Consider the following 10,719-nt stretch of genomic DNA (forward strand, 5'->3'; position numbering starts at 1 on the left):
ACAGGACGAGATTAATATCTGCCTTTGAACTTTACAGAAATAAACCCTGGGGGACCAAAATCCTCTAAATCCACTGGCCTATAGTCTGTCTGCAGTTGTGCACGTTTTCAATAAAATCAAGCTTTTGCACAAAATCCAGCAACTTCAGACCCAAAATGACTTGAACAATAAAAAATAAAAAAAAACTGAGCTGGTCCGGACTTACCAGAGGCTGCAACAGTGATGCACATAAGCAGGGCAAACCACGCAGCGTAACCCTCCATCTCTGTAAGGGGTGTTTAAGAGTCAGGTGGTGCTGAATGCTGAGTCTCAGCCTCTGGGGTGTGAAGGTGCTGGCAGGCAGTGGTTGAAGTGTCCTTGTGTGGTGGCAGAGCAGTAATGACTGTGGAAGTGGGGAGAACAGACAGTTACAGCCTTAAAAAGTTTGAAAGGTCAGGGAGAAAAGAGGATGGGGAGTGCCGATAAGGAAATTTCTTGGTGTGTGTGTGTGTTAAACAGACATAAGGGTTAAAAGTGCAGCTTCCTATTATAAAACGCCTAAATTGTTATAAAGGTCATGGGTCAATTACACAACCTGCTGGACAAAATGTTGCCTAAATTTCTGAAATTCCCCTCATAGGATGACAGGAATTTCCTCGTGAGACAATCCCACAATATTGCCGTGCGTCTTCCTGGTGCACAATGAGGGTCTGAACCCAGGGGTTATCTGGTGGTCACTATACTTCTGGCGGACTGTTTCAGGAAGCAGTAAGGCAACGCTTTCTTTAAATAATATCACAATGCCGAGATCTGATAAGGCGGAGACTGCTCTTGTTATATGATTCATATAGAGGGAGAGGAAGAGCCTGTGTAAACTGTTTATGCAGCGCCAAAGGAAAACAAAAAGTCTGCGTTATTTCCGTGAACATCTTAGCGCAAATGTCCTTAAACCACAGATAGAGCGAATATTTCATACATTTATTGGATTATTTCTGATGCGTAAAACTAATTTGGAAAGTTTTTGACCCAAAATGAGTCTTTAACCCTAACGCCACCTTTTTGGAGCTGTTTTGAGTCTTCATTAAAATCAACTAATCATTTTAAAACAGGCATCTAAAGGGTGAAAAAAGTATTATCTGCTGCCCTCTAGGCTGTCAGGAAATCAGAATACGTCCCAAGATAAATCCTAAAAAGTACTTACTTACTTTTCGTTGCGTCTGTGGCGTGTTTCTGGAATAAAAAAACGTGTCTTTATAATCCACGTGCTTAGAATGTGGGTGCGTTCAGCAAAGTAATGATGCCAGGACTTTCCAAAGTTTTTGAGCTAACTGGGCGGTGCGCTGTTACTTTTGTACCCCTCCCACCAGAGAGCACTATTCTTTTTTTTTTTTTTTTTAGGAATCAGCGCTGACCCTGACACTGCATTGTGAATCACTGTCTCCACTCAGGAAGATTGTTTTTTACACTAACAGTGGACAAAGAAGAAAAAAATAAATATAGTATTTTTTTTATATTATCATGTATTTATGAACCAGAATCTTTCTCTCTCTCTCTCTCTCTCTCTCTCTATATATATATATATATATATATATATATATATATAGAGAGAGAGAGAGAGAGAGAGATTATATATAATCTGGAAGTGAGTTTTTCTATGCTTCAGGGAAGTAATTTCAGTGTCATCACAGTGCCATTATGGAAATAACACACCTATTATCAGTTAAAGGTCACAGCTATATTTTAGGAAAGTGATGCATAATTTACAGATATCAGTGAGTCAATTTTAGTGAAAGTTATTTACCAGCTGCCATTGCAGGTGCTATTGTTACATCCTCATAATGAAGTGTAGAGATGATGAAAGAAAAAACTGATGATGATACATAATGGCTGTGGTTCATGAATGCCAAAGTCACCATCGTTTATTTATTACTATTATAGTGAGAGAAGTAATGAATGTACTATGTACTATGTACATAGTACTATGTATGTAGTACTATGTATGTTACTATGTACTTAGTAACATACATTACTAAGTAATGTATGTATTATGAACATAGAGCTGATAAAGGCTGCATTAGAGATGGAAAATGTTCTCAGCAGACATTTTGACTTGTGTGATAATAAGTAAAAAACTATGCCGAGCTGCCAGCCGCCTCAGATCCACCACTTTTCCCAGTATTTAGGAGCATCTAGAGTCACATCCACAGATTCAGACACTGCCAAGTTGGCAACAGCTGGAACCACAGATCTAAAACTGCTCTTCAGAGACATCTGGGTGATGTCATCAAAGTGTCTTAATTATCAATCTTTGTACAAATCTAAAAAGAACCATAACAACAAACTAGCTCTGTGCTCTCAGCACTACATTGACATAAACGTTAAAAAAGACTCAGTGTCTCATCAAGAAGCCAGACCAGAGGAAGACTGGCTGTTAGTTGTTGGTACAACCGTTTTGGACTTTGTCACTTTTTTTGAAATATTTGGATAGTTTTTCCACATTTCTGGCTCCTTCTAAGTTTATTATGCACCTGTCATGTGCCCAAATGTCCTAATCTATGTGTGCCCAAATGTCCTAATCTAGCTCAGCCTGTGCATGTCCACTGAACAACTTTGTTTCATTTGTATGAACAGATTGAAGGGGGGGGAAACATGTTTTTTTGTACTTTGGCTGGATGAGAACCAAGAAGTTCAAGCTTCTCTGAGAACAGTGTTTGTCTTGGGCTACAGCAGCATCTCAAAGAAAGAGTGGCAAAGAGTAGACACAACATCCTTTCTGTTCAGAACAGACTCAGAGGAGTCATCATCCCATCAAATCAATGCTCTGTGCACAAAGAGCATTGGCAAAGCAGAGGAGCAGAAAAAAGGAAAGCAGACAAGGACTTGGACAATACAAAAGCCTTTACAATAATTACACACTGCTGCTGAAAATGCAGCTGCACAAACAGTCGTATGTGTGTTCCTCTGACTTCCTCTCTTTTTATGTTTTATTTATTATTACAGGAAAAGGGGGCAGGTAGGTACCTTCTTTCTTTCTCATATGAAATATAGATCCGTATCCTATATATCCACCTGGAGCTGAATATCCACGGATATCCAGTAACACAATAGCAAAATGGACATCCTAATATTTCAGTTTTCTGGCAGACTCTTGGATATTGCCTCAGCGGCTTGCTCGCCATGTCAACAAAGTCCATATGTCTCCATTCGTCTTTCACTCAGGCAGTAAAATAAATCAATGGGATTGGAAAACGTGCATGCATAAATGCACATGCTAATGTTGATGTGAAGGGATGTTAGCAACAGACATGTGAGGATTAACATTTACAAGATGCTAAACAGATGTGAAGTAATTCTGCCATATATTAGAGTGCTGTAACAGTCACAGTCACACAAAGCGCTTTGTTTTCATGGACTGTTTGATATTCTGTGTCTTAACTCTGTAAACTTGACCTCATTCTTTCAGGCAGCCTGAACAAAGAAATGCACATGGGATACGACACTAAGTGGAGACAATTTTATGCTACTTGTATTCTTTGATACTTCAGTGACTGCGGTCCTCTGGTAGTTGTGCACATGTTGTGCATTTCGCAGATGAGAAATATATCACAGTTGGCATTCACCTCGGGTACACGATCACATCTGAGGCTGGCCAAAGGACACTTCTACAGTAGCACTTTGCTTCAATGGCATTCCTTTTTTTTATTGGAACTTGCTCCCAGCCATCACCCCCCCCCCCCCCCCCCACCCCCGTCTGCCCATGAGTACTTTTTCAATAACAGGAAACAATCGGCCACCGTCTTTCATCACAGGTTGACGTTGGTTCCCGCACGGTGCCACTGGGTCTCAGTGGTGCCAGCCAGGCAGTGCACTGCAGTCCACAGCAGAGCAGAGCAGAGGGGGGAGAGAGAGAGAAAGAGCAAAGCGTATGCGCCAGCTAACTGGTTTCCTTATCGTCCTCAAAGGGGGATCTGACGCACGGCCTTTCACTGGTAATAACCCAGACTGATACAAGATGAACAGAGGCCTATCAGCCTTACAGCCATTTAATGTACTTTTACAATCTCTTAAGGTGGCTAATTGACAGATCCTTTGTTATCAGAAAAGTCCCATTTCATATCTGTTCAGGATTTTTCTTTCCAGGAGGGAGTCTAGAGACCCTTTGTTGCCTTTTCAACCATAAGCACAATGGACAGTGGGATGAAACAATCTCCCTACAAGAGCATGATGCAATATAGACTAAAACCACTTGTGATTACACTCAAATAAAAACAACACACTTGTTAACAGCACATAAAGTGCATGTGTACAACACACTCTTAACATTTAGCACACAAAAATACATTATGCATGCACACAGCATGAGGCTTTTTTTAGTAATGGCCATATGCTACAGTTCATCTTCATCGGATGCATGTTTTAACTGAAAAGGTAGATTTTATGTGAGGTACAAATGTGTCGACACAGCATGTTTGTGCACAATCTTTCACACCACTTGTACTGCCTGCTCGTACACAGCAAAGGGGGGCTTCATTTTCCTTTTGTTGTTTAGTAACCAACGTTATTTTTGGCTGCAAGGATTTAAAAAATCACCCTCTCCCATTACCAAAACAATTATATCATGTGATAATGTTAATGGAGATGTTGAAATACATCATGTATAAATATACCAGCCCTTTAATATGAAGCTGCTGTGTCCTCAGATGGTGCTGTATTTTTAAAATCTACCACAAGGGGGCTCTGATGTCAAACATTTTCAACAGGTCCTACATGAGACTTAAAGCAGATTATTATTAAATGCTCACTTGGTTGTTACTAAATTGATCCGCAGACTTAATTCCTAATACCTTAATGTAGATCTAAGAGCTGTGAACCTGCACAGAGACACACAGCCTCCCTCATCTCTAAGACATGCGCCTCTTTCTTTCTTTCTCTGTCGTACGTGATGAATCCCACTGCAGCCTCCGATCATCCCCTTTGTTTTTGTGCCTTTATTAGGTAAGAGCAGCATTCCTAGCATTCATGCAGCATCCTCGATGACTATGAAAGTGCTAACAGACGCCTTGTCTTGATTGACTTTCCTATGGACACATCCTGTGCACCTTCAGAGGCCGTTTTCCTCTTCCTCATCCCTACAGAGTCATGATCAGAGCTCTCCTTTGAGAGTAGTCCGGATACCTGCTGCGGTGTTTGCTCAGCCAACTGGAAATGTGTGTGTGTGTGTGTGTGTGTTAGAGGTGAGAGGTAAAGGAAGACCAGTTGGTCATCAAGGCCTCAAAGGAAAACTTGTAATAACAGTGGTGAACTATGGCTATTGCAGCATGTCCTGTATCCTGTTGTGTCTACATGCCCCAGCACCTTCACTCTGTTCCGAACAGCAAAGCATTTTCCTTCAACTTGTCAAAGTCACCTTTTTAGGAGTGTGTTTTTCTCCAAGAGTGCTCACAACAACAACAACAATCTGTGTGCTATTAAATCATAATTTCAAAGCTTTTCTATTTATTTAATAGCTTTTATATGAAAAGAAGTCCACATTGTGTGGCCGTAGAGACAAAACATACTCAAATAGAACTCCATGTTTAGTGTTGGATGCTGCTGTGCGTCCATCAGAGATTGTTCACACATTTTAAATCATATGTGGCAGGTGTCCTATAGAAAAAGTCACACCCTATTCCTGCTGTATAGAGGATGCTTTAGGAGAAGCCACTCACTTATGGAGTCATTCCCAAAAGTATATACCTTAAGAACTAATTGTATCTCACACAACAGCAATACAGTAACACGTGTGTATGTTTCTGTCTCTACCACGAGGTTTGTGCGCCACTAATATCAAATATTATGTTTTTTTTTTCCCAATATAGGCCACTTTAATTGTATTTTTCCACATATACCATATTATAGACAACCATGTTACATGTTTACATTTTGATGAAAAATGGAAAAAACTGAAATATATCTGTGCTTTAAATGGCTAGAAATGAAATGAATGTTGAAAGAGTTTGTTGTCCTATGGCACGATAGAAAAATAAAATGAATGAGAATGAGAGATGAAAGAATGTAAAGTGCATGTTTCTCCCATCGTGGTTAGTAAGGAGCTTTCTGAATACAAGTGCCTTTAAGATACTCCAACACAGAACAAAGCATGGTTCATAGATTACAAATTACATATAGTATAAAGAATAAAAAATATATTATCAGATGCTGCGAGCAGATTGTTTTGTGACTTTAAAACTTTTAATACAGACTGTTATTGCTGGATTAGCATTAAGGCATCATTGAGCCTTAATGGCCTGCTGTTTTTTTGTTGAAGTGAGTGGGAGGTGTGTTGTTTCTGCTGCTGTACTCATGAAATGAACACTGAGAAAATGAAAACAACAACCACACAGCTCATCTGTTACGCTGTTTTACTACAGTCCATCAATAGCCTTGCTGACTTGGGAGAAGACTTCATCCACTGGCAGCTCAGAGTCAACCTGAAACAAAGAGCAAGAGGTGTAAAGAACATAAGAAAACACCATTCACATGTTCACATGTGTTCATCACAGCGGTCAGACACACCTTACGGACAATGCCGCGGCTCTCATAGAAGGCAATGACTGGCTCAGTTGCTTTGTAATACAGGTCCAGGCGCTTCTTGATGGTCTCCTCATTATCATCAGAACGGCCACTGGTCTCGCCGCGTTTCAAAAGCCTCTTGACCATGGTCTCTGCTTTGGCGTCCACGTACAGCAGCAGACAGGGTTTGCCAATCTGAGATCAAAGAGATCATTCAAGCTTTTGTTTTTTGTTTTTTCAGTGCTGCTCAAGTAGACTACAAATCAACATTTCCACTGATACCACACCTTCTTCTCGAACTCCTCTCCTTGCTTCACCTCACGGGGATAGCCATCAATAAGGAAGCCCTTGGACACATCAGCCTTGGCGATCATGGCATCCTTAATCATGTCTAAGACTGTGTCCTGCAAGCAGCCCAGAAACAGCATTTCACTTCTGACACAAACGTCATTGTAAGAACTCGCATTTTTTTTTAATTTAAATCAATAGCCACTTTCTTACCAGGGGCACAAGCTCTCCCTTCTGCATGATGGCCTGGAGCTGCTTGCCCCTCTCTGAGCCAGAGGACACTTCAGCACGGAGCAGATCCCCAGATGACAGGTGGGTGTAGCCATACTTTGTAACGATCTTCTCACACTGAGTGCCCTTTCCAGAGCCAGGCCCACCTGGAAACCACAATAAGACATTGTTTGTAGCATAAAAGAGAGAGTTCTAATCATTTGCTTAAGTGTGAAAAGCAGCTTAGTGTACTCACCCACAACAAAGATGATCTTTGCGTCTTTAATTTTGTCTAAAATGAACATAGATAAAGAGGTTATGATTAGAGATACGATAAGTTAAATTAAACAAAATAAGGATTATTTCTGTAACAAACCGTCACGTGAGTCAGAGGAAGCTGCAGTGCATGATTCTTCCATTTTTAGTTGCTAGAGTAAACTGCTCCAACAGGCTGTTTTGACTGTTTTGTTGTAGGTTTGTGCTATTACCAACAACAGTGTTGGCATGGCAACCGTTGCCACTTATGTTGTTAAGTATATAACCACGGGTTTACAGTAGATTCTAAGCAGGAAGTGTTGAACCAATTGTGGAGCTATTGCATTATTTATGCATCATATTACAGACTTTGTATTGGTAATTCAAATCAATAGTATAACTATTGATTTCTCATTAGGAATGGAATCTCATGTTAATGATTTTTAACTGTATTTTCAAAAATGACCATAAGAGGGCAGTAGAGTCCAAGAAATCAGATTGAAAGTAAAGCTACAAGTAACGATCAGTCATATACCATCAGTCATATGCCTTTAAAATCTTGTATTATTAATTACCTGCCATTGTGTTGTGTCTGATGAGTGTTTTCCTTTAACTGCAAGACAAAAAAGACAGAGAAAGGTAAATTCAATGACATACAGCAAGTTTTTCTGGACAAACAAGTGAACGTCAACCGTCTGGATTAGGCGTTTTGTAACACACCAATGACAGAAAAAAAAAATAGGTGACTCACAATCTGAAGAAAAACATTTACACTGTAGTGTAAGTCTGGATTTTGTCACGCCCTGGTGTTTAACTTCCACCTATAACTGTACAAAAGAGCTGCAACCCTGCATTCATAGATTTCAAATATAAAAGAGAACTGACTTCTTCGACCACTAAAGCTTCAGTATGGTGCTGCCATAGCAATTATCTATAGTAAACTCATGTTTCCTGTTTAGACTTCTGCTTTACTGGACTGAAGGAGTGAAGAATGAGGAAGAAGGCATGGCCAGCCATTGGTGTAAATAGATATTTTCAAGTTGCTGCTTGCTGGTGTCATGTGCCTCAGGTTGGGTTTGACAGAAACTCCCTGAGTGGCTGACTTGTTTAGGGTTTTCTTTAAACAGCTGCTGTGCAGAATAAGTTAAATTAGGCATGTTTTCACTGCTGGGAGTGTTTACTGTCACAATCATCTTACAGTTTACTTTTCAGAGTTATACATATGACACCTTTGGCTATTGTGCTTGTTGCTAGGTGACAGACATCACGCGCTTTGGTCATGAAGTACAGTAACCTGAGAGGTTTCTACTAGTATCCGAAATCAGGTTTGTGTCAAGAGTCAAAGGTTGAATTTCTTAGGTTACATGGAGTCACCAGTTTTGGATTTAGTCTTGGCATGGCATGGCCACATGACACACCACAAAACATTATGAATGTATATATATATATATATATATATATATATAAAATTTTTAGAGTATTATCACAGAATGCAACATTCTATCTATTCAACATCCTGCATATCTTTTGTGGCCCTACTACTAGTAGAACTACAGTGAATGTTAGGTCAGATTGAAACAAACTTGAACTTGACCTGCTGATAATGTGTCCGTCTGTTCACTGACACATGCCTGTAACCTAAACAAATCTGCCCACATAGTGCAAATTGATAAATAAGCTTTGACAAATGCAGGGTGTTAGAAAGGTGATAGGTTTTTTTCTGCATGTCTTCACTGCATTAGTAACATTATACAAAACAGTATAGTTAACATCTGTTTCCTCATCTAAAAATAAAAATGTACTAAAACTGCCATCTTGTTCTCTGATTTTCACTTGCTATATATCTCAGTACTGGTGCTGCTGCTTCTCATGTGTCCATTTCTATGTCAGCAGCCGTTAACCTTGGTCAAAGTAAATGTCACAGGGAGTCTGGTATCTGAGTCAGCACAGAGCCTGTTTAGGAATCCCCACTCTGGCCTATTATGGTACCATCTTCTGCGTCTCCTGCTTCCTTGGTATATCACCTGCAAACATGATGGCTTTAAAATACAAGCTTTATAAGGGAAATGTTCCTGTTCTGAGTATCTGAGATTGGATCCATAATGTACCCATTACAATGCATACTTATCTTAACACAGTGATTGTGCATTCATGTCATTTATGCATTTTAAATTGTGCGCTCAAATCAAAATATTCCCACAGACCCTGCTCCAATGTCAGCTGCCTGCCCCGCCCCCTCTTGCCTTATTCGTTTTTTACCATGCAACCCTTGCTAAAAAAAGACGACAGTTGTAGCTGTCAGTCTGCAGCTGTTAAGGGACACCGTGTTAACCTTTCTTAAAAAGCACACGTGGTTATAGGCTTTGACTGAGTGCCCCTGAAAGCAACTGGAGTGAAAACAAAGTGCCGAGCACATGATCTGCATTCTCTCTGTATACTAGCTGGTTACTAAGGGAATCTATGAATCCATTCAGAGCACTGTCCCTTTAAGGGAGAACAGGGGACCCTTTGACGTCAGTGCAGAGGGAGATATTCCATGTTGTTTGTGGAGGGATGGAGCTGCTGTTGTAGACATGGTTGTGTTTCTAAATTGCAAGCTCTAATGTGCACCAAGAGCACACAACAATCAATAGCACTCAGACCCCCTCTAATCAGTTATCAATGGCCAGTGCCGGGGCTAAAAGCATGGCTGTGGACCTTAATGGCTAAAGAAGGTTATATAAAAATGTCTTTTAATGGCTGCAGGTTTAGCAGCTGACATGAAGAGGAGACACAGAACCTGCAATGAAAGTCACATCCATTAAGAGTGATAAATATTCTTTTTAGGATAACAATTATGTAATCCATTGACTACCATGACACAAACCCTTGATGCCTGTGCATTAGGCAGACATGCCTCACGTCCTGACAGTGTCTGCCATTCCACACTGACTATCAAGTGCCTCGAGACAATAGTTGGCATTTCTGCTTCTGTCATTCTCACTCTCCATCCTTCAAAACAGCCCTGCCCACTCTGTCCACACTCTTTGCCTCTATTCGGCACTCCCTTTCACAAAGTCAGACCTACAGTCCAAACCATTTCCTGCCAGCTCTTCCTCTGTTGAGCCTTTGTCCTCTGTACTGACCTCTCTTTTTGCGCTGTGGCTCTAGATCCCAGTGTGAGGGGCTGCTGTCCCTGGATCCCCGTGTGTGTGTGTGCGTCTGCACAGTTCCTGCTGCACGGCAGCCCTCCCTCCCCCAGTGTAAGCCTTTTTATAGCTCAGCTGAGCCTGCTCAGCCTGCGTTGCATTCTGGGTAAGAGGGGAAGAGCGAAGAATTAAAGGGAGGGATTGAAAGGATGACAGGAGGAATCCAGGGGTGAAATTAGAGGCAGCAGGGAAGGGAGGGGCAACATATTTGTTAGATGCATTTGAGTGACTGTATATTTTGAGTTAA

The 10,719-nt window shown here is 40.8% G+C and overlaps 2 protein-coding genes across 4 annotated transcripts in view; both read right to left on the reverse strand.

The window, feature by feature from the left end:
* eng (endoglin) overlaps positions 1-1,289 on the reverse strand; it is a 35,199-nt gene extending 33,910 nt beyond the window's left edge. For 2 of the 3 annotated variants that reach the window (XM_028417544.1, XM_028417542.1), the window contains exons 1-2: positions 1,185-1,289; positions 206-382 (exon numbers count right to left, since the gene is read on the reverse strand). In XM_028417544.1, coding sequence (XP_028273345.1) covers positions 206-263 — 58 coding nt within the window. In that variant the 5' untranslated portion in view covers positions 264-382; positions 1,185-1,289. Of the gene's footprint in view, positions 1-205; positions 383-1,180 lie in introns of all 3 variants that reach the window. The other variant, XM_028417543.1, reaches the window with a different exon arrangement.
* A 5,074-nt stretch (positions 1,290-6,363) lies between these two features.
* On the reverse strand, positions 6,364-10,558 carry ak1 (adenylate kinase 1). Its single transcript, XM_028418455.1, has 7 exons — positions 10,410-10,558; positions 7,860-7,897; positions 7,286-7,321; positions 7,033-7,196; positions 6,819-6,935; positions 6,535-6,726; positions 6,364-6,449 (listed from the first exon to the last, which is right to left on the reverse strand). Exons 2-7 carry the CDS (start codon positions 7,864-7,866, stop codon positions 6,384-6,386), a joined length of 582 nt encoding a protein of 193 aa, XP_028274256.1. The 5' UTR covers positions 7,867-7,897; positions 10,410-10,558; the 3' UTR covers positions 6,364-6,383.
* Positions 10,559-10,719: the final 161 nt, after the last annotated feature.

Source organism: Parambassis ranga, chromosome 12 (genome assembly GCF_900634625.1).
Source record: "Parambassis ranga chromosome 12, fParRan2.1, whole genome shotgun sequence".
Taxonomy (NCBI): Eukaryota; Metazoa; Chordata; class Actinopteri; family Ambassidae; genus Parambassis; species Parambassis ranga.